We start from the raw sequence: 24,403 nt of genomic DNA on the forward strand, positions 1-24,403 counted from the left end.
GGAGCTCTTGTGGTGCAATGGCAATGTCCATGATTCTGGGCCTGAATGCTGGCAATCCCATCTAGACTCGAAACATTAGCTTACCCCCCCCTCCCAGATGCTGACTGACCCACTGTGATTGCCAGCATATTTTTGTCTTTTGCTCTCTCTCATTCTGAGTGAGATTGGCTGGATTGATGCTTCTCAGTTGACAGAAAGGAAAAGCACTTGATTAGGTTGAACTTGGCTGAATCCAACCCAGGACTTCATGTAGGCAGTGTGCTTTCTTCTGTCTCAAGAACTGCTTGAGTTGAGATACCAAGTTCCTATGAACTTCCATTCTGACTCATTACTCTGTGCAGATGACAGTTATCTGAAGACAACTTGGAGATACAGATGTACATTTGCAAAAATTAAAAATAAGGCTCGAAATTGTGATACAAATTCCTTTATTTGTGATAGTGGATCATAAACAATTTCAGAAACTCTTTGCAGACTAAGTTTTTAGCATGTTATGTATATGTTACTGCAAACAATAGTTTATTTTCAAATCCAGTAGTTCATGTGGCTGAATAAAGCAATTGTATGGAATGATGTGACTGGTGTTGCAGTTATCTGGTGTATCGTGAATGTGTTGTAAATGGTACAGTAATCTTCTTGGCTCTTCCTATGAAAACACAAAGGGCACCACACATCTCTGATTACATTGTCCTACTGAATAGGACCAAATCCTTTCGGGAAGGGAAGAGTGAACTTTTATATTTTTGGTGCTAATTCATTTATGGTTTTGCAACAAAATACCATTTTAAAATCCTAACCCATCCAGGCAGTGCACATAAGGATTACATATTTTAACATTTCATTTTTACAATATATTTTAAATGCTAGCATATATTTTTTGAAACTGATACATGTAAAATATTTAGTAAAAAATAAAATAGCTTTAGCCCACATGCACGTGAAAGTAATTTTTTTTAAAAATTGTGAACAAGTAACCTTATAAATGGGAAAAAGTGCCCTGTTAGTAACGTAAGAGTGTGACTTTTTTTTGAATGTTTTTCAAATCACTTCCCCCCCCCCTTATCTATACCGTAGTTATTCTGTCGTTACTCGTTAGGTTTTGTACCATTGAAGTCTGCATCTCTTCCTCCAGCATCTTCATCAGAGTTTTCCAGTGAGGTGTTATCGATTACTCCGCGTCGGCCACCAGATCTCCGTGTTCCACTCAACACCGGCTCGTTTCCCCGTCTACACCAAGGGACGCAGCATGTTAGCAAGCAGCAACAGTCAAAACTTGATGACCCCTGCAAACAACTCTCTACCGACTTTTAATATAAAGGAGTGCGCAATTCATCAACAGCCAATGCTGCGCTAGATGGATGTAGGTCTCCCAACTACTTGAGATTCTCAACTACGAGAAAAGGTGAGAAAGGAATGATTTCAGATTAACTACCTTCCAAAACTAAAAAAGGTGCTTGTGGACGATTGTAAAATTTAGGTAGATAGACTGTGACATTTGTGCGAATTGTCTTTAAATGATGCAGCATTTTATAATTAAAGAAACCTTGTACTGAAGGACAAAAACCAAAAGAACTGCAGATGCTGTAAATCAAGAACAAAAACAGAAGTTGCTGGAAAAGCTCAGCAGGTCTGGCAGCATCTGTGAAGGGAAAAACAGTTAACGTTTCGGCTCTGGTGACCCTTCCTCAGAACTTCGTTGTGAGTTTGAGTTCTGAGGAAGGGTAACTGGACCCGAAACGGTAACTCTGTTTTCTCCTTCACAGATGCTGCCAGACCTGCTGAGCTTTTCCAGCAACTTTGTTTTTGTAATGAGGGATCGTAGTTTAGAAGTTAGGCCCTGATAGCAACAATGTCAATCTTAGTGATCTCTCCATGAAACTAGCTACTACTTTTTTTTGTTACATGTCCAACACACAGATTGTGGGTGAGATAGACATTCTACTTGTGATTGACATCTCTAGTCTTTGCCAATGTGGGAACCATGACCAGTCTGATTGTCAGCCAAAATGTGGGAAGACTGCAGTGATTACCCTATGACAAATTTCTATCATGGCTTCAAAACATGCAAACAGATGTGCTTTGAGACTACACATGCCTGTGGTACCAACGGCTAGGTAGGGTTATTTCTGGGCATTTTTAAAATCTAATAAATGCATCGTCTATATGTCTATTCAAGCAATTTAATTTTACAAATAAGTGGAGTTAGATAAAACAGCATCAGTGAATGTGCCTCAATTGTGCTTCAGTGTGAAAATAAACTGGGCAATAATTACTTCATGGCTCTGATGATCTATTGTGAACAGTTGATAAGCTTAAAACGGGCATAACATATACCGGTAATATCAAAATTCTCAGTTATTCAGTTTAAGCAAACTCCATAAGTTTGTTTGTAGCCACTGTGTACCCTCAGTTAACAATATATTTTGTGAACATGCCATAGCCATGCTTCATGTTGTACGTCCGTTTCATTAACCCCTTGAGGACCAAGTGACAAGAATAAATTGTAAAATATCAATCTCTGTCAGCTTTTTAATCAATGTCTCATTTTTATTGAATTTATGCAGAATGAAAAATATATTTTTTTTAAAAAAAGTAATCTGGTGGAAACTGCTAAATTGATTATTCATACCATCCTCAAAGGGCTTCTGAAAGTAAAACAGCTCTGTAGCTTGGAATTAATAAAGCAGACTGGGTCGACCCCTTAACTGCCGCAGAGTTTTGCTTTTAGAAATGCCTTAGTGACTACTGATGTAGTAAGAGATCTTACAACTGTACAATGATTTGTGGCCTATAGTGCTACAGGATGGTGAGGAGATTGTTTGACTTGTGGGTACTTTCTCCAAATCCTACATGTGATAAAATAAAGGAGTTGAAATGGTCCACTGAGTGATCTTCACTTCAGAATTCTCACTTTGCCTACAGCTGTGCATGCTCCCAACTCTCCACTGCAGGTGAGCTGTGAGCAAAATGTGGGTGAGTCTGAGGGAGGGAGGGGTAAGGGGAAAAACAATCAAGGCTACAATAAGATTCACAAATCTTTTTGCGGATTCGGCAGTGTCAGGGTCTTGTCCTATGAAGCACAAATTGTTAGTGACAGCCTTGGGTACATACAGAAATTGCACATTCTGCTGCATGTGCACAGCAATATTAAGTGTTAAGCTCTTTATTCTGTATCTATTAGAACTTCTGTTCCATTTACTTATACCACATGTAATATTATTTCCATGGAATGTATTTCACAGAGTTGGAGAAAATATAGTTAGGAGTGAACATACCAGGAACAATTTGAAATTCAGTACCGTCTGTCCATGAATTGTTACAATTGGTTTCCTGTTTTATTAAACATGTGGTATAAAGAGAATGTAGGATGAAGAGCCATGAGATAAGATTTATATCTCCCTGAGCCCTCACTATCTACTAAGTTGCATATAAATCACATCCTGTGGCTCTTCTGTCTTTACATCACTTGTTTGTTTTGTTTTAATTCTGATATTTGTCTTCAGCCTTCAGAGTTTTCAGAAACCTTGTGTCAGTACTTAAGGAGGAAGAGAGCTGTAAGTTTGAGCAATACTAAAAGTTGCGTAGCTGAGGATTGGTACCTGGGCAGTCACTGAGCAGGTTCATGTGCACTTCTGTAATAAAGACAAGATTTCCCTCACAGTTACAAATCATTCCTATTATAAATGACTCTCAATACAAAGAATAATCAGAGCGAGCATATGTTGAGCAGAGGTCTACAAACAGAACACTCTGACTCTTACGAAGTGAAATCTTGCAGATAGCATTCAATCTAAGGGGGGAAAAAACTATTGGAAAATCTATTCCATGTTAGGTAACATTCTTGGGAACAGCTGTTGGTAATATACAAAGTGATATTTAATGAACTCAGTCTGAAGTGTTAGGAGTCATACAGTATGGTCTAACTTGTTTATGCTGACCAGGTTTCCTCTAAACTGAACTAGTCCCAATTGCCTGTGTTTGGCCCATATCCCCCAAACCTTTCCCATTCATGACCCAGTCCAAATGTCTTTTATATGTAATGAGATCATGTAGAGTTTATGCCTGTATTACACTGGGCTTTGAGGTTTTCTTCAGGCCAGCAATTTTTGAATGTCTGCAAATGTGATGGATCTGTAACTAATATGAAAGATCCAGAGGGTTCAAATACAGAGAAGCTAGTTATAAAATCCAGTTCAACACATCTGTTAAGGTTGAGAAGTAATATTGCATTAAAAAATGTAAAAGCCAATAAACAGGCCATTAAAGCCAATGTATTGTCATAAAAAGTTAACCAGGTCACCGATGTCCCTGGGAATGGGATTTATCCATTTACTGGGTCTATGTGTAACTTGGGTCTACACTGTCAGTTGATCCTAATGACCCCTGAAGTGTCCTGATAGGCTGCTCAATTGGATAAGTGGTAAGGCTCACCATTACCTCATACAGGGGCAAATAGGATGGGGCATTTACTGAGGCCTTGCTGGCATTATGGACACACTAAGAACAACATGTCCTTTTTCTCCTGATCTGTCCTTAGCCTAATCCTGGCATTTGCAGCACGGATGATAACGGGGACTGGTAAATTGCTTTCTGTTTCTCTGTTCCCACCAAAAGCAAGTGGAGAAAATCATAGCAATGGGTTCAATTCTTAATTGTGCCCTGATATTGGCCTCAGCAAGCCATTGACTTTCAGGGAGGTTAGGGATGAGCCAGAAGCCCCGTCCCAGCCAGTAACGCCCACATCCCATCAAACGTAAAGTCTCAGCAAGCAAGCAACATGGGGAAATTCCTGTACTGTGGAGAGGCTAGTAGGCCAAGACCCTAACAACTCAGTTCTCTCTTTGGGAGATTGGCTGGGCTGTTGCATTTACCTGAGTTTGTTCTTCAGTGTGTTACATTCACGGCTCATGGCTTCATTCATCTCCGTGGCCTCTTCCAGCTCTCGCTGGAGTTTGCGCCGGGCAGCATTGATCCTCTGAGATTCCTCCTCAGCCTCTTCCAGCTGCCTCTTCAGTTGCTTCATTCGCGAATTACTTTTCTCAGCCTTCGGTGTCAAAAATAACTTGTGTATTAGTATATTTTACACATCACTGTGGCAACGTTGCAAACACATATCTTTCTCACTGAAATAACTGCACTGAGGCTGGTATCCCATCACCAAGTCACCCTTTACTTATACATGCATAGTACACTGACTGTGGCTAGTTAGCTTGGAATCAGTCCCTAGAAATAAGGAGGCTCACTAACACTCCTGTTTATATCTGTCAGCCAGGACTCCCTGATTGGCCCTCCTTAACAGTCCCAATCAAGAATCACAGAATCAATAAGATCCACCTGGTTCCAATCACTGCACTCACGCAGTGACACATATTCTTGGGAAAACATTATTTAGAGGAGAGTCATAGAGTTTTACAGCATAGTAAGAGGCCCTTTGGCCCATCATATTTGTGCTGGTCATCAAGGACCTGTCTATTCCCATTTTGCAGCACTTAGTCTGTAGCCTTGTATGTTATGGCACTTCAAGTGATTATCTAAATACCACTTAAAAGTTGTGATAATTCCTTTCAGGACAGGTACATGGAATAGTGTAGGTTAGATGGGCTTGAGTTCGGTATGACAGGTTGGTACAACATCGAGGGCTGAAGGGCCTGTACTGTGCTGTAATGTTCTATAGTCTATGTAGGTAGCTAAATTACAGCAGGTGAAGGGTGGCCTCTTTATTGGAGATATGTATGGGCTAGATTTGACTCTGAGGCATGTGAGCAGTTACCGGTCATTTGTTACACTTGCATAATTTCTCCACTGACTGTCCTTGGGAGTGCTGCACTCAGATTTGCTGTAAACTGGAAAGCCAAAAATGGTACCTCATCCTCCACAGGAGATCTCTACAAGGTCAGGCAACTGCATTCCTCTTTAAAACAATCAGAATCATTAATGAGCAGTGGAGAGCCTGAACCAGGAAGTGTTGGTTGGAATATTGAACCTAATGTGAAATTGAGGGATATTACCAGGAATGGAGGGTTTGAGTTATAAGGAGAGGCTGGATAGGCTGGGACATTTTTCACTGGAGCACAGGGGGTTGAGCGGTGACGTTATTGAGATTTATAAAATTATAAGTTGAGTGATGGAGTTCAAAACTAGTGGGCTTATTTTTAAAAGTGAGAGGAGAAAGTTTTAGTAAGGACACGAGGTGCAACCATTTTAGAGAGTGGTTCATGTGTGGAATGAAGGGTCAGAGGAAGTGGTGGATGCAGGTATAGTTACAATGTTTAAAAGACGTTTGGATAAGGGCATGAAAAGGAAAGGTTTAGAGGGATATGGGCCAAACACAGGTAAGTGGGAGTGGTGTAGTTTGAGGATATGGTCAGCATGGACTGGTTGGACCGAAGGATTTGTTCCAGCTGTATGACTCTCTCGGTACAGAAAGGGAAATACAGAGAAGGAAACATTAAGGGATTAAGGGGAAAAAACGGCAGAAAGATTAAGTAAGGAAAAGTATTATGAGTTTTTTGTTTTCTTAAAATATTCAATAATAACTAAAATCTATAAGAATGATAGTCCACATTTTTATAGGTTCACTTTCAGTTTCAGAGGGGCTCTTTGCAGAAATTAAGACTCGTCCCGTCATTAAGAATTTACCTATAGTAGATTGGACAAGTCTAGATTTAGTTTAATATGTATCAATCATACAAATTCAGCAACTTTGACAGGACAGGATCAAGTCGAAAGGTCCTGTACTATACCATATGACCCTATGAGCTCCATGTGTTCTATGTATTTAATATCTGTGATGCTCACTGAGGTATGATCGACAGGGATAGAGCCCAAAGAGAGAGAAGAATAGTTGGACAGACAAAGGATTGGATAACGACCAGTCTGGGAGAATGAATGATTGCTAATGGAGACTGTTAGCTGCTAACAATGTGTATTGTGTGAAAGCAGACTATGTGATAACAAAGTGTTGTATAGGGGTTAGGGTAAGGACACTGGAGAAGGTGCCTCAAGCCCTAAAATTATTGAACTCGATATTGAGTCCAAGTTGAAAATGAGGTGTTCTTCCAGCTTGCACTGAGCTGCGCTGGAGCACTGCAGCAAGTTCTGAGGAAGGGTCACTGAATCCGAAATGTTAACTCTGATTTTTTTACTTCACAGATGCTGCCAGACCTGCTGAGCTTTTCCAGCAACTTCTGTTTTTGCTCCTGAGATAGAGAAGTTGGCCAGGGAACAGGGTGGTGTGTTAAAGTGGCAGGCAACAGGAAGCTCAATCTTTTTTGCAAATAAAATGTAGGTGTTTGTGAAGCGGATTTCTCCGATGTAGAGGGGACCACGTTGTGAGCAGCAAATGCAGTCGACTAGACTGAGTGAAGTGCAGGTAAAGCACTACATTTGGGCCCTTAGACTGGGTGTTCCGTGGCCAACATCTCTGTCTGTAGGCTGTATCTCCACACATCATTTTCTCCTTGCCCATCCCCCCATCCTATCTTCTGCATAAAAGCAACATTTTTCTAGCTACAATCAGTTCTGAAGGAGGGTCACTGGACCTGAAACGTGAACTCAATTTTCTCTCCACAGATGCTGCCAGACCTGCTGAGCTTTTCCAGCAATTTCTATTTTTGTCCCTTAAGAATCCCATATGTTTTAATGAGATCACCTCTCATTCTTCTAAACCCCAGTGAGTACAGTCCCACCTGTTTGGTCTTTGCTCATAAGACAACCCCTCCATACCAGGGATCTTCCTAATGGACCTTCACTGGCTCAATAGCTGGCAATATCTAATATTGTTGAGTTTTATACAAGAAAGATCAGGAAATATAGTTAATGAAATGGCTCACTCTAACAGTGCTTCCATCTTTGGAAATGTTCCTAACTTCAATACAAATGAAACATGTTTGATCATTTGCAAATTTGCTAATCGACAGTTCTGATATCAATCTTCAGTCTCTTCACAAGAAAGACACTGTTCTGCCTGTATAGAGGGTATTCAAAGGCCAGGGACTGGGTGGTATATGTGCAAGTCTTCTCTCTCTCTCTCTCTCTCTCACACACACAGAGTTCAAAGGTCTACCTGTTCTTTATACTGCTCTCCATGTCTTCTCTCATCTTCCAACTGCAACAGGATCTCTTTCAGTTTCTTCTCTGTACGTCGAGTTGCCTTGGTGGTCGCTTGTTTTTCCCTAAAAAGTAACACATCAAACTGATCATTTAAACATCATCCTAGTGATAAATTGCAGTGATTAGTCCTGTACCAGTTTCAGTGGATCAATCTGTCTGGTTTTTGACAGAACTGTATCCACATTAATTACATCAGGATTCCAAAACATAACCCGCTGTTTAGTCCTAATACCAATTTAAAGTCTTATTAAAACAGGCTATTCATGTGGGCAATCTGTAGAGATAGAGATCTGTGGGAAAAATACACAGAGAAGCAGACTTAATCCCATAATGGCTTTAACACACAAACCATAAAACCAAAGCCAAAACAGTTTGTGAAAATTCACACAGTTGCCAAATCAGAGCTGCTCAGTGAACTACTGGACTTGATATTTATAGTCCACCTAGAATGCTGTGTTGCAGTTGTAATCTTTCTTTGCAAGTAGTTTGCAGATAAGTGCTTATGAACCAGAAACACCTAAGTGATCTTAAAATAGTATCAGAGATAATGGGAACTGCACATGCTGGAGAATCCAAGATAATAAAACGTGAGGCTGGATGAACACAGCAGGCCAAGCAGCATCTCAGGAGCACAAAAGCTGATGTTTCGGGCCTAGACCCTTCATCAGAGAGGGGGATGGGGTGAGGGTTCTGGAATAAATAGGGAGAGAGGGGGAGGCGGACCGAAGATGGAGAGAAAAGAAGCTAGGTGGAGAGGAGAGTATAGGTGGGGAGGTAGGGAGGGGATAGGTCAGTCCAGGGAAGACAGACAGGTCAAGGAGGTGGGATGAGGTTAGTAGGTAGATGGGGGTGCGGCTTGGGGTGGGAGGAAGGGATGGGTGAGAGGAAGAACAGGTTACTGTGTCTCATAATATCCTTTCATTCACTCACAGGATGAAGGTATTACTGGCAGGGCAATATTTATTGCCCATCCCTAATTGCCTAGAGCTCAGTTAAGGGCCAACCACATTGCTGTGGGTCTGGAGTTACACGTAGGCCAGACCAGGTAAGGATGGCAGTTTCCTTCCCTAAAGGTCATTAGTGAACAAGACGGATATTTTTCCAACAATTGTCAATGGATTCACAGTCATCATGTTTTAAAATTACATTCAAATTCCACCATCTGCTGTGGCAGGTTTCAAACCAGGTCCCCAGGTCATTATCTGGGTCTCTAGATTAATATTTCAGCGATAGTACCACTAGGCTATCACCTCCCCAAATGGTAACCAATAAACACAATGTGGGTTTCTAATCAACCTAGTCAGAGATGGGACTTGAACCCAGACCTCCTTGCCCCAGAGGCAAGGAAACTACCACTACACCACAATCATCGCAAACTGCAAAGTTGTCTTAGTCCCAGAGGATACTCTCATTGAGAGAGAGTGAACCCAATATGTTAATGACCTGATGGATATTTGTACTGACGGTCCTTTGCTATGAAAGCCTTAATGCTTGTCGTGACAATCTAAGAGCCATCTGAGCTATCTTAAAGCCACAGCATCAACATGTTAGATCATTTTGGATTCATCATTTCTGGTCATTGCTACAAAATACACAAAAGGTAGTTCAGCACCTGCAAGTATGTAAAGACAACTGAGCAAGGGAAGGGATGATTATTCTGGATTTGCTCTTACTTTACTTCAGCCTCCAGTTGTTCTTCCAACTGGGCAATCTTTGACTCCAGGGTGGTTATGGTCGATTTGAACTTGGACTTGACGGTCCCTTCCATTTCTTGCAGCTTGGCCTTCAGCTCCTTGTTCTGCCTCTCAAGTTGCTGGCGAGCACTCTCGTTCTTCTGGTTTGCACTGCGCTCAGCAGCCAACTCGTTCGAAAGCTGCTCTGACTAACAACCAGAAAGAACTGTTGTCAGAATTTACAAACCTCAGGCAAACCGGAGGCTCGTCTCAATTGGCTTGGGGTTCTTTGAATTTTCCCAAATTTACTCCACAACTGCCTGAGAAACTTGCTGATGTTAGCCAGCAGCTGGAATTGCAATATGAGTTTTGGTGTTTCCCCAATTGGTGCAAGCATTTATTTTAAAGGAGAATTTAGCAGACAATGTGCTGAGGTTTTACATCCAAAATTTAATCCATAAGACATGAGCTCTGGGAATCCAACTGTAAATGTATGGTCTCAGCACTAGACAGTGAGTAATTGTCTTGCTATTTTGAAACATTCATTCATAAGGTGAGAGGATCACTAGCTAGACCAGCATTTATTGCCCATCCGTAGTTGTCCACAATAAAAACCGAAAGAACTGCAGATGCTGTAACTCAGGAAGGCAATCAAAAGTTGCTGGAAAAGCTTAGAAGGTTTGGCAGCATCCACAAAGAGAAATCAGAGTTAATACTTTGGGTCTGGCAACTCTTCTTCAGGACTGATGGTAGATGGGAAAATGTTGGTTGGACTGTCCAACTGTTTTTCTCTTTCTTTGGGCTCCAACCCTACCTATTGTTTACACTTGAGCCCCTCCTCCCACCCTATCTTCTGCATATAAACTGATATTTCCCTAGCTACCATCAGTTCTGAGGAAACGTCTCGAGACCTGAAACATTAACTCATATTTCTCTTCCCTAATTGCCCAGAGGTCATTTAAGAGTCAACAACATTGTTGTGCGTCTGGAGTCACATATAGGTCAGACCAGGTAAGGATGGCAGTTTCCTTCCCTAAAGGACATTAGTGTGTTTGCCCCAACAATTAATATTGGTCATCATTAGACTCTTAGTCCAGACTTTTATTGATTTTATTATCAAACCGAGGTGCCAGGATCGTTACGTGGGTTTCTGGATTAACAGCCCAGTGATTATACTTCTAGACCATTGCCTCCCCTATTTGGTGATATATTTCCAAGTCAGGATGGTGAGTGGTTTGGAGGGGAACTTGCAGGGGGTGTTGTTCCCATGTATTTGCTGCCCTTGCCCTTCTAGATGGAAGTGGTCGTGGGTTTGGAAGGTGCTGCCTGAGAATCTTTGGTGAATTTCTGCAGTGCACATTGTAGATGGTACACACTGCTGCTACTGAGCATCGGTGGTGGAGGGAGTGGTTGCTTGTGGATGTGGTGCCAATTTGAATCCTACCACTGCAGATGGTGGAATTTGAAGTCAATAAATATCTGGAATTAAGAGTCTAGTGATGACCATGAATCCATTGCCGATTATTAGGAAAAACCCATCTGGTTCACTAGTGTCCTTTGGGCAAGGAAGCTGCCATCCTTACCTAGTCTGGCCTACATGTGACTCGAGATCCATAGCAATGTGGTTGATTGTGAACTGCCCTTTAGGCAGTTAGGGATGGGCAATAAATGCTGCCTGGTCAGCGATGCCCTCATCCCCTGAATGAATTTTAAAAAAAAGTTCCTTCGCTGTTGCTGGGTCAAAATCCTGGAATTCCCTCCCGAATGGCATTGTGGGTCAACCTGCAGCAGGTGGACTGCACCAGTTCAAGAAGGCAGCTCACCCCCACCTTCTCAAGGGCAGCTAGAGATGGGCAAGAAATGCTGGTCCAGACAGTGACGCCCACATCCCACAAATGAATAGAAAATAAATCCAGAACCTGGTTCTCTGGATGAAGAGTCCATTGAAAACACCCACTCGGCTGTCACCTCCTTTGGCTTCTACTAGAATAATTGGTGTTTGAACGAACTAATTGGAGAATAGATACAATCTTCTACTAGAATGATTGGTGCTTGAACGAACTAATTGGAGAATAGATACAATCTTCGCACAGTCTTTCATTTTCATGTCACATCAGGAGATTACTCACCTACTTCCAACCTCTCATATCCAGGGGAAGTTTGCTGCCTTGTGACTCATTAATAGGATTGTTATAGATTACCATGTGGGAATCTCCTTCTCAACCTCTCCCCTTGCCTGAGGCATGGTAACCCTCAGATTAAATCACCACCAGCCGCCTCTCTCTAATGAGGGACTAGCCCGATGGTCCTCCGGGCCTATGGTGACCTATGGTAGTTGACGCTACTTCAGTAAATGTTTTTAAAGCTAAGGTAGATTTTTTTTGAACAATAAAGGAATTAAGGGATACAGTGAGAACGTGGGTAAGTGGATCTGAGTCCACGAAAAGATCAGCCATGATCTTATTGAATGGCAGAGCGGGCTTGAAGGGCCAAACGGCCTACTCCTGCTCCTAGTTCTTATGTTCTTACCTGCATGTTGCAGGAAACAGTGGAAGAAAGGTGACTTTAGTTGTTGGTATGTATTATTGCTGGCTAGGAAACTGGGAAGACTGTGTTTTTAAACAAATGTAGTTCTGTATTCAGAGATAACAAGGTGTAGAGCTGGATGAACACAACAGGCCATGCAGCATCAGAAAAGCAAGGCGGCTGACGTTTTGGGTCTTGACCCTTCAGAAAAGGGACTAGGCCGGAAACATCAGCTTTCCTGCTCCTCTGATGCTGCCTGACTTGCTGTGTTCATCCAAGTCCACACTGTGTTGTCTCAGACTCCAGCATTGGCAGTTCCTACTGTCTCTGCACAGACTGGGCTGTTGTCTTGTGAACACAGATCGATCACAATGGTGTGTCTTACCATGTACCAGTCCTACCACTCCGAGAAGGACACTGCCATTTCATTTCTATCTAACTTGTTGCCAGACATTTCTGTGTGATGTTTGCACTATTTAGTTTGTGAGTAGCTATCTACAGTGTGTAAATTAATTTTACGCTCGAGTAACTGATCCTTGAAATCTTTGACATCACCCAGATTATGCACAGTACATGTAACTGCTTTATGGGATCATAGCCAGCAGTTGTAAGGCTCAGCGAGGTGAATGTGGGTTTGAGTTTCTTACCTGCTGTACAACTTTCCTGAGACGATCATTCAGTGTTTCCATGTTGCCCTGCTCCTCTTCCAGCTCTTCCTCCATCTGTGATATTCTAGTCTCCAGACGCCGTTTCTCATCCAGAAGTGCAGACCTGCAATGTTTTAATAATGCAGCCGGATTAGTGTTTCCCTGATCATACAGGGTCACAAACTGCACCTACAGAAAGCACACAGTGTGGTCTACACCCTTGCTCAGTGCAACTAATTTTTATATTTCAGGACACACAGGGAAAGCCATTAACTTGCAGGTTCAGATATTGACAATCTTCTCGTCCAGGATTGCACTCCAGAAAGTGCTTTTGATTTGATGCGATGCATCAGAAAAACGTATCGGAGGATGGTAAGTTAATTTGCAGATCACACAGAGATTGGCTGGGTGGTTGACAGTCAGGAGGTAGATGTTAGCTTACAGGAGGATGTAGATGGATTGGTCAGATGTGTATTGAAATAACTCCACAGAGGCTGGAACAGCTCAGCAGGTCTGACAGCATCTGTGAAGGAGAAAATAGAGTTAATGTTTCGGGTCCGGTGACCCTTCCTCAGAACCGGGTTCTGAGGAAGGGTCACCAGATCCGAAACATTAACTCTGTTTTCTCCTTCACAGATGTTGTCAGACCTGCTGAGCTTTTCCAGCAACTTTGTTTTTGTCCCGCAGAGGCTGGTAAGAGGCTCACTAAGAGACCCTTTATTTACACGTGGAGAGTCCATGACATGGATCCAGCTCCGTCAGAGCCAGCTCTCATAGTGAGCAAAACCTCTGACACTCCTGTTCTTATCTGTCAGCCAGAACTCCCTAATTGGGCTGTTAATGTGGTCCAATCAGGGAGCTCATATTCTATGAGGTCCACCCTGGCTGACCTTGTTACAAGGCAGATCAGTGATGGATGGAATTGAGCCCTGATAAAGGTGACGTGATGCACTTTGCAAGAAGTAACAAGTCAAGGGAGTACTCAATGAACGCTTGGAAGCTCAAAGAAACTTAGGGACCCTGGGATGCTTGTCCACAGATCCCTGAAGGTGGAAGATTGGTTAACAGGGTCATGAGAAAATATCACTTTAGCAAGAAGAAAAAGAGTGAGGATCTTCATGTTGCATACTTTCCGGAGACATTCCCTGCCAACTCCTCAGCAAGCTCCTCCTTCTCCTGCTCAGCATGACGGCGAGAACGCTCTGCAGCAGCCAAATCCTTCGAAGAAGGAGAGAGAGGAAAGTATATTGAAACAAAATGTACATTATGCGTTGGAGACTTGAAGGGATTCCATATTGCACAAGAACCCAAAAATGCCCCTCCAACCAAAGCAATGAAGCGAAGAATGTCTTTTCTGGTACTCTTTGGCTTTAATAATACATCAGAGAACATCATTGACAACAAAACAGGGCCATTCATGGCTTCATAAAAGCAGAAAGTGCTGGTGAAACTCAACAGGTCTGGCAGCATCTGTGGAGAGAAGGCAGAGTCAACATTTCGAGTCTGACATGAATTTTCGAACAAACTCCAAAGAAGCCATATCAGACTCAAATCATTATCTCTGTTTCTCTCTCCACAGATGCTGCCAGAGTTGTTGAGTTTATCCAACATGCACAGCGTTCGTTTCAGATTTCTGGCATCTGCAGCATTTTGCTTTTATTTATGCACAATTTTATGATGCTCTGAAATCTACTGAATGTTGTTTATAAATTGACCCTTTTTTTTCAAAACGGGGAAAGAATGGGGTGTGTGGGCTTAACTGAACAAAGTAATTGAAGAGAAGCATCCCCACCCCAAGCACTGGTAGAGAAGTTGGCGGCTAACCACCTGGCCAGCTGGAAATGGCATATTGGCCTTCATTGCAAGAGCATTGATGTTCAGAAGTTGGAACATCCTCCTACAGTGACACAGGGCCTTGGTGAGACCACACCTGGAATATTACACACAGTTTTGGTCTCCCTACCTAAGCGAGGATGTAGAGGGAGTGCAGCAGGAGGTTTACTAGGCTGATGCCAGTGATGGTAGGACTGCTTTGTGAGGTGAGATTTGTTTTATCGGTAGGAAGAGGGGACTGGACCTGTATCCACTAGAATCTAGAATAACTAGAGGAGAACTGTTTGAAATGTATAAAATTCCTGGAGGGCCAAACAGACTAGATGCAGGGAGGATGCTTCCCCTGGTTTGGGAGTCTAGCACCAGGGCACACAGTCTCAGGATGCAGGGTCTTTAGGAGGGGCTCTTGTGGTGCAGTGGTGGTTCATTCACCTCTGAACCAGTGTTTTCTACCCACCTGCTCCTGAAGTGTGTCACAACATCCCTGAACAACTTCATTGGACAATATCGACAGCAATTTGGACTGTGATGAGGAATCATTACTTCATTCTTAGGGGAGCGACCCTGTGGAATTCACCACATGAGGTACTGGAGGCCAAGTCATTGAATAAAGGAAATAAATCCAATGTCAGATTTTAAAGGCATTATGGGATATGGAGAGGAAATGGGAATATCGCGTTGAGGTGCAGTATCAGCCACTGTCATATTGAATAGCAGAGTAAGGGCTGGCTGGCCCACTCCAATTCCTGGTTTCTGAGCTTCAATGTTGGAAGCTCAATGACAGCCATACTGAAGGGGGGGGGGGGACGCAGTTTGCGTAGGTGCTAAATGAGCTCCATATGGAATATTCACCCCTACCTGGGAGAAGGGTGCCACCCTCAGTGCTGATGGGGAATGTAATGGCCGAGACAAACTCCCTCAAATCACACAGCCCTCCCACCCAAAACACAGCCCTTGGGAGCATGTAATATCCAGCTTATTTCTCAACCTTTTGGATAAGTGCCTTAAGTTCAATAAAAGGAAGTGATTTTCCTCTTTGATAACAAGGTATAGAGCTGGATGAACACGGCAGGCCAAGCAGCATCAGAGGAGCAGGAAAGCTAGGTCTATGCCCGATGCATCAGCTTTCCTGCTCCTCTGATGCTGCTTGGCCTGCTGTGTTCATCCAGCTCTACACCTTGTTACCTCAGATTCTCCAGCATCTGCAGTTCCTACTATCTTTGATGTTTCTTATTTGTAATATTTGTCATCACAGTACACCTTGCCATCATCTCCACATAACCATAGCGTCCTCCTAACTTGCTATGATAGCTTCTCCTCACGTTGGGATATAGCTGGCCCAGCAAACAGAACACCTTTCAAACTGGTGATGAATAAAAGTGAATCACTGTTTCCCAATGGTTACCTCTTGGACTTGCAATAGGTCCGCCTCCAGGTTCTTGGCTTTTTTCTCGTTCTCTTTAGCCTGAGCCAGAACCTCTTCCCGGGAATTCCGAGCATCTTCGAGTTCACGCTGATAATCCTTCATCTGAGCCTGGGAGAAGTAGAAATTCATGAATGAATCCTGACCCATTTATTTCAATCTGACCCTTCACAAATCAATCCGCTCCCTTCAAACAGTCAAACATAGACAATTCTTCTCTAAGATTTGAATAATATCTGAATATTTTCTTCAGTGTTTAAAGCACGGGGCTCGTGAATGATGTTGATTTTACACATTTTGATTGCTAAGGATTTCTCTGCTTATGCTTTGGTTTTAATTACTCTGTTCCATTTCTCACCAATTGACTGCACCTACCTGAAGTTTTTTCAGTTGTTTGATGGCGTCTTCACGGCCCTTAATGGCCACTTCAACTTGGCCTTCGAGGTCACTTAGATCAATCTCCAGCTTCTTCTTCGCTGCTGCTGCTACCGTACGCTGTTTACGCTCATCTTCCAGTTCACTCTCGAGCTCATGAACCTTCGAGTAAACAAAATTCAACGTGGTGTCGTCAACATTTCTCATCGCAGGCTACCTTCAGGAGGTTAGTTATGATTGTCGTCATTTAAAGAAGAACTTAACCTATTTTTGTAATCAACCTCTTCGTCAATGTTATCATACACTTCTGGAGCAGGTGGGACTTGAACATAGCCCTTCTGGGCCAGGGGTAGGGACACTACCATTGAAACATAACAGGGCCAATTAGTCACCTGCATTTACCTGCACACCAGGAAAGGTAAGAGCTATAACATCTATAAAATACAATAATCTGTAAAAAAAGTGGTTGAAATCTAGAAGTGCACCTAACGCCACTTTGTAAAATGATAGAATTCCCCAATGCAGAAAGAAGCCATTCAGCCCATCGAGTCTGCACCGACCTCTGAAGAGTATCCCAACCAATATTGGGATTCACCATGCCTAATCCACCCAGCCTGCACATCCCTGGACACTACGGAACAACTTTGATTTGATTTATTATTGAAACGTGTACTAAGGTACAGTGAAAAGTATTGCAATATGTGCATTACAGGCAGATTGTACTATTTGAGCTCATCAGGGTAACAGAACAGAGCACAGGATACACTTTTACAGCTGCTGAGAAGGTGCAGAGGGAGATCACCATTAACATTAAATATCCCGTGGCCAATCTGCCAAAACTGCACATCTTTGGACTGTGGGAGGAAACCCACGCAGACCCAGGGAGAAAGCACAAACTTCATGCAGACAGATGCCTGTGTGTGGAATCGTACCCAGGTCCCTGGCACTGTGAGGCAGCTGTGCTAACCACTGAGCCACCTGTATTTTTTCCACAGGCTGTCAAAGTCACTGGCAAGGCCAGCATTTATTGCCCATCAACAATTGCCCTTTAGGTCACTTCAGAGGGCACCTGAGGGTCACCACATTACAGTGGGTCTGGAGTCACATGTAGTTTGGAAGATTTCACCCCTGTCAAATGGCATTGGTGAGCCAGAAGGGCTTTTAGCCCCTATTGACACACTGGGGCCAGGGTTTTAGCAGTATATGCAGGATTTTTTTGACTAGTTGTACTTATTTTTAATTCAACCTATTACAGAGATAATATGTCACACCTTTGGAGCAGGCCTCCTGGCTCAGAAGTAGGACACTACCACTGTGCCACAGCAGCCTGTGCACGAGGGCTTTTGATAATTCAAATTCCATTGTGTTCCTAGAGCATCAGTGGGGTGTCTGAGAGACTAATCCAGTGACATTAGCGCTGGGTCTGTATAGAAGTTGGTCAATACCATTACTCTGTTTCTTTCCTGTAGTTCTGAACATAAGAACTAGGAGCAGGAGTAGGATTGATTGCACTATTTCACTTAGTTTCATACTGAGAAATTGATTCCAGTTTTCTTTGAACATTTTCCCCGTTTTAAACAAATTGACATGAAGAATGAAGACAGTTAAATGATACTGTGTTGTATTGAATGGACGTACCTTAGCTTGGTACGTTATCTATTCCTAGTTTTGAAGGTGATTGATCGGCCTAGTGAATACCGTGCACAGGCAAAGATAGGAGAGAAATTACTTTGCATCCTATCAAAAAGTTTTGTGCTTTTGCCTGCGATATCAAATCAAGTTTATACTGAGGTTCGTAAAACTGAGGGGTATACATAATGTCAGTGGGAGGTGCCTTTTCTCTAGGGTGGGGTCTCTCAAGACTAGGGGACATATTTGTAAGGTGACAGGAAAAAAGATTAAAAAGAAATGAGGGGCTTTTTTTTCATAAACACAGAGGAATGAACTTCCAGAAGTGGTGAATGAGGTCCAGCTAGAATGTTTAGGGCATTTGGATAAGATCTGAGTAGGAAAGGTTTGGAGGGATATCAGTCAAGTGCAATAAGGGGGGGACTGGTTTAGTTTTGGATAATGGTCAGCATGGACTGGTTGGACCGGAGGGTCTGTTTCTGTTCCGTATGTCTCTTCGACCCTATCTCAGGTGTGCTAACAGAGGGTCCTACGAACAGTGGCCCTTGGATTAAATTTAGAATGACACCTTCGTGAATTCAGAATGAACTCAAACATGACCTAGAAACTGATTAAGTTCAGTTCAACTAGAGATCTTCGACTGAGTCACTTGTTTGCTTTCTCTGTCAGTGAACGCTGTGTGACACCACAAAGGAAGAAATACAGATCAGTTGAAATAGGACAAATAGGTGAATTTCACAATTGGAAATCTGGTTCTGGTGCTCATTGAACAAGCTGGTGCAGACTTGATGGGCTGAATGGCCTCTTTCTGTACCATAACAATTCTGTTAATTTTGTAATTTATTTACTCTCTCTCGAGTTAATACATTTTATTCTGCAAAATGAAGGAAAGATTTTGTTTGAGACAACATTTGAATTGTTTTTATGAATTCTATGCCAGGATTCATATTAATTTCAGAGAGTCTGTGAGCAAAGAAATGGGTTGTAAACAAGTTTTGGTGTCTTATTACTGGTTGAGAGATAGCAACACAAATCAGACAGCGAACAACATACAAATCCAGTTGTAATATCAGTTTCCAGAAATTTACTCCGGATAATTTGGATCACATTTTGAACAATTATATTATAATGCAGGGCTATAGCTAGCACTAACACTGGGTGGAATGTAATGGTTGTACTGCAGCCTGTTCAGTAGCTGGACAGTAGGAGGTAACCACCATTTCTGGGAGCTCTGTTGGGATTTAATCCTGATCTAGGGCTGATCCTGGGATTTTCAGGATTCACCATGTTTCCTGGTGCAGGAGAATGGCACCCCAACCCAAGAGTGGCTGGCCATTCAGAGGTCAGCAGCTGTCCTGTTCCAACAGCGCCATTGGGAGCAATGGCCATTGCCAGTACTGCAGAGCATTGGGGGTGTGTGAGAGATAAAGGATGAAGATCGCTGTTGGAGCCCCCACCTCCTCTCCCGAGATGGGTGTGTCAGGGGTGCGAGCACTGGGTCCAGAAATCATCTCATCCTCAATCAAGGAGATTGCTAGCCCCCACCCATCATCCCAGCATGGTGGGGTGGGGGAGGGTCATTGTAAAAGGTGGCAGTGGTGGGAGTTGGGGGTAGCTGTTACCCCCAACCCCTGAACCCTCGCAATCAGATGGGGTGACCCCTCTCCTACCGGGCAGTTTACAAACATGATGCAGCTTCACAGCTGGTTAAATATAAACAACGGTGAATGGGGCCCTCAGCCGGTCATTCATGGGTCTTAATTGGTCACTGATGTCTCTCAGCTGGTCACTCATGTGCCTCAACTGGGTTCTGGGCAGGAAGGTTGTCCTTCCCCCTCCTCATTCTGATTTTATTCAGGAGAGGTCATGGTGATGGTGGGCTCTTTCCTCCTTAACCCTCCTGCCCCTTTATACAGCCATTGCTTCTGGCTTCCTCTTCCGCATCTTTCCCATTATCACTCTATCGTTTCGCTCATTTCTTTCTTACTTTGCCACCAGATCAAATGTTTTTCTAATATCTGCTCTCCCCATTCAGCACCGGTGCTGCGTATGAGTTTTATTTCATCTTATCTTAGAATAGCTGCTAAGACTCTCAGCATTTTGTACAGTGATGGTTTGTGTAGTAAGCAGTGTCCCTGAAATAATTGGATTCTGTTTTAAAATCGAAGAAGAGACTGCTGTAAGCCTGTTGGAGCTTATTCCCTGACTTGATTGACTATAGTGGTGCCCGATACAATAATCTGCATTATCAGAACAGAATTAAATATGAGTGTTGAATGTGTGGTTCTTATGAAATTGATGTAGGTTGGTTACTGTGAAACAAAAACTAGAAATTATTGAATAAACACTACAGGTTTGGCAGCATCTGTGCTGAGAGAAGCAGAGTTAATGTTTTGGGTCGAGTGACCATAAGACACAGGAGCAGAAATTAGGCCATTTGGCCCATTGGGTCTGCTCTGCCATTCAATCATGGCTGGTAAGTTCCTCAACCCCATTCTCCTGCTTTCCCCCCATAACCCTTGATCCCATTGATAATCAAGAACCTGTCTACCTCAGTCTTAAATGTACTCAATGATGTGGCCTCCACAGCCTTCTGTGGCAGTGAATTCCATAGATTCACCACTCCCAGGCTGAAGAAAGTCCTCCTTATCTCTGTTCTAAATGGTCTTCCCTTTACTCTCAGGCTGTGACCTTCCTTTGGAGCAGATTATTGTACCTGTTTAACAAGCTGCCTCCTCTTTTCCTCATTTTGTTCATCCCGGGCCTGCAGATCACGTTCAAACTGTGTTTTCAGGGCCTGGAGGTTCACTTCTAGCCGTAGCTTGGCATCCTCTGTTGCCTGGAGCTCATCTTCAAGTTCTTCCAGCTGGGTCTTCATCTCCTCCACTTGCTGATCCAAAGCACGCTTTGATTTCTCCAGGTCGTGGACCTTCAATTCACAGGCATAAGATGCAGCAAATCATTCATTGAATGAACAGTGTGAAGACAAAAAAAAAGTAACACTCTGAATGACTCATTCTTGTCTTTCATATAGTTTCTAGGAAATAAACACAGCTCTGTCCTCTGAAACATTTAACATCACTATCTCACACACACGTCTTCTCTGCCAACCCTTTCTTTAAACCCAATGATGCACTCAGAAATGGGGAAAATGTTTGCGTGCCTTGGTAAGATTTATTTTGGATGGAAATCCCAGTCTTTTCCATCACCCCTATCCCTCCTGTTGTCATGGAGAGGTTTGGGGCAGGAGCACCTTTGACGGTGATGGTCAAGGTCAGGCTGGGACCAGAGCAGCCAATCTGTCCATCTGAGCTCCTCTGAGCACAGCCAAGTACTATTAGGGCAGGAGTAAGCAATATCAGTCAACATAGGGACTGAAGTTTTGGCTGCTGGATCAAACATCAAACGTTCATTTGGTTATTACCTGCCAGTGAGACAGAAGCCAAAGTTTATTTGAGCAATAGAATCAGCAACAGAGCAATAGTCCAAACATCTCAACATTTTCTATATGGTTAGCTTGTTAGAAAGTGTCTCTATTTTGACGTCCTCCCTCTTCCCCATTGACCTCAGCCCGTACTGAATGCCATGTTGCACTTTTGTGTGTCTACTTACATTCTTTCCGACATCATCCTTTGAGCTCATGATATCTTCCATCTCTGCTCGCAGCTGCTTGTTGACTCTTTCCAGATCCTCTTTCGATTGCAAAGCCTCATCCAAGGCTCGCGTCAAAGCCAGGGCCTTTGTCTCCTTTTCCCGAGCATCAGCCTCTGCCCTGTCCCTCTCGTCTGCATACTTAGAGGAGATATTCTTCTCTTCTGCCAGCATCTGATAGAATGGAGATAGCACAATGTCTTAACTGGGCTTGATGAAAATCCTCAAGATAGTAAGAACTACAGATGCCAGAGTCTGAGAAAACCCGGTATGGAGCTGGAGGAGGCCATGCAGCACCAGAGGAGCAGGAAAGCTGACGTTTCGGGTTGGGCCCTTCTTTAGAAACCTTCTGAAGAAAATTTTCTGAAGAAGGATCCCGACCCAAAACACCAACTTCCCTGTTCTTCTGATGCTGCCTGGCCTGCTGTGTTCCTGCAGCTCCACACTGAGTTATCTCTATTGATGAAAATCCTACCTTATCAACCTTACAGTTATCCAACAGCTTTGATGTTGCAGTATTTTATATAAAGCACCATGAATTTTAATCTCATTGTGAGCAGTTGTGGGCACCATATGATAGCAAAAATGTGAATACATTGGAGAGAGAGCAGAAGTGATTTACCAGAACAGTTCCAGCTACAAGCAACTTCAATGGTGAGGTGAGGTTGGAGACGTTGTGACTGTTTTCCTTGGAGGTTGGGAGAAGGCTGGGAGGAGATTTGATCAAAGTTGCCAAAACCATGGGTGGGGCTGGACAGAATGGATAGGGACTGGCTCATAAAAGAAATGAGAACGAGAGGGCATAGATTTAAAGTGATGGACAAACAAGGTAAGGATGATGTGAGATAAAAAAACATTTTCACCCAGCGAGTAATTAGGATCCTGAATGTTTGGAAGTATGTTAGAAGCCTCAAGAGAGGCAACAGACAATTATTTGGACAGAAATGAGGTGCAGGGATATTGGGGGAAAGGCAGGAGATTGGCTTTGGGGATAGAACCAGTGCAGTTACAATGGGCCAAATGGTCTCCTTCTTTACTGCCATAATTCTGAGATTTAATAAAAACTTAATGCAGACAAAGATCAATGGTGGGTTAAAAAAGGCATTTAGGCATTTAGCAATTATTACAATCACGAGGCAGTTTGCTTGGCTAACCAGGCTCATTGGATTTATATGTTGATATTGTTTCATTCCATAAGACTGGCACGTTGCAAGTACTCATTAAATTAAAACAAAATTTCTACTTATCTCGAGGGTGGCAAAGTAAAACATTTTTTTTTGCAGAAATCTCTGACCTGATCAAATTTCTTCTGCTTCTTCTCTAAGTTTGAAACGAGTTGCCGCTGATTGTCCAAGTCCACCAAGAGGTCGTCCAGCTCCTGCTGCAATCTGTTCTTGGTCTTCTCCAGTTTGTCATACGCTGCTGCTTTTTCCTCAAAGTTCTGGGTAATTGCTTCAATTTCCCTCTGAAGTTTCTTCTTCCCCTCTTCAAGCCCCTCCAGTGCAGACACATCATCGTTTAGCTTCTTCTTGGCATCTGACAGCTGTGTTGAGAAAATCGACATTGAAGCAATAAGCTACACACTGGCTTTGTCAAAACACTTGCTCAGATACTTGGCAAGTTCCAAAGTGATTCTGTACCAATGAATCATTTCTGAAGCTCAACTGTTGCCAGTAAGTGGTCGCCATTTTATCCACAGGAAGATCCCACTCAGCAGCTTGACAGCTAACTTCCCTAAGCCAGTGTTGTCTTTGGACTTTTTCTTTATTCTTTCATGGCACATGAGTTGGTAAGGCCAGGGTTTATTGCTCCTAGAATTGAGTGGCTGCTCAACTGTTTCAGAGGGCAGCTAAAGAGTCAACTTAATTTTTCCGAGGAGGAGTTAGGAATCATTCTTAGGGCTAAAGGGATCAATGGGCATGGGGTGAAAGCAGAAACAGGGGACTGAGGTGAATGATCAGCCATGACCATACTGAATGGCAGAATAGGCTGGAAGGGCCAAATGGCCTACTCCTTCAGGTCAGGAGTCATGTGAAGATTTCCCTTTCGTAAAGCGCATTGAGTGAGCCAGATGGGTTTTTACAACAACTGCTGACATCCTATTCCTGATTTTTAATTAATTTAAATTCCACCACCAACTGTTCTGGGATTTGAACCCAATCCCCGCCTTGTGCCTGGATTACCAGCCCAGTGACATCACCACTACACTACCATTGGCACACACTAAAAAGCTACGGAATGGTTCAATTTGATCTCGAATACCCCCCATTTTGGGGCATGTACTGAAAATACTATTGCATTATTGTATCGATTGAACATATAATTTTAACCAAAGCAATCAAAGACATAATTATTTGAGTCCAGGAGTCTACAAAGAAACAAAATAGTGTTCTGCAATTGTGTAATTCAGATTTTGGACTGTGCATAGAATTGTCTGGGTTGGAAAGTGATATAAACCGGGCTCTGTTAGTAGCTCCATTTACCTGAACAGTCAAAGTGGATATCTGACGCTCCAGATTCCTCTTGGCCTCACT

At 43.0% G+C, this 24,403-nt stretch overlaps 1 protein-coding gene across 3 annotated transcripts in view; it reads right to left on the bottom strand.

The window, feature by feature from the left end:
* Window positions 1-411: 411 nt before the first annotated feature.
* myh11b (myosin, heavy chain 11b, smooth muscle) overlaps window positions 412-24,403 on the bottom strand; it is a 165,619-nt gene continuing 141,627 nt past the window's right edge. For 2 of the 3 annotated variants that reach the window (XM_048552765.2, XM_048552764.2), the window contains 12 exons: window positions 24,353-24,403; window positions 23,164-23,412; window positions 21,831-22,043; window positions 20,935-21,147; window positions 16,590-16,751; window positions 16,197-16,325; window positions 14,088-14,176; window positions 12,959-13,082; window positions 9,786-9,994; window positions 8,066-8,174; window positions 4,872-5,044; window positions 412-1,227 (listed from right to left, as the gene is read on the bottom strand). The exon at window positions 24,353-24,403 is cut by the window's right edge and continues 102 nt beyond it. In XM_048552765.2, the coding sequence (XP_048408722.1) occupies window positions 1,086-1,227; window positions 4,872-5,044; window positions 8,066-8,174; window positions 9,786-9,994; window positions 12,959-13,082; window positions 14,088-14,176; window positions 16,197-16,325; window positions 16,590-16,751; window positions 20,935-21,147; window positions 21,831-22,043; window positions 23,164-23,412; window positions 24,353-24,403 (1,863 nt within the window). In that variant the 3' untranslated portion in view covers window positions 412-1,085. Of the gene's footprint in view, window positions 1,228-3,599; window positions 3,633-4,871; window positions 5,045-8,065; window positions 8,175-9,785; window positions 9,995-12,958; window positions 13,083-14,087; window positions 14,177-16,196; window positions 16,326-16,589; window positions 16,752-20,934; window positions 21,148-21,830; window positions 22,044-23,163; window positions 23,413-24,352 lie in introns of all 3 variants that reach the window. The other variant, XM_048552766.2, reaches the window with a different exon arrangement.

The sequence above is a fragment of the Stegostoma tigrinum genome, chromosome 23, assembly GCF_030684315.1.
Source record: "Stegostoma tigrinum isolate sSteTig4 chromosome 23, sSteTig4.hap1, whole genome shotgun sequence".
In the NCBI taxonomy this organism is placed as follows: Eukaryota; Metazoa; Chordata; class Chondrichthyes; order Orectolobiformes; family Stegostomatidae; genus Stegostoma; species Stegostoma tigrinum.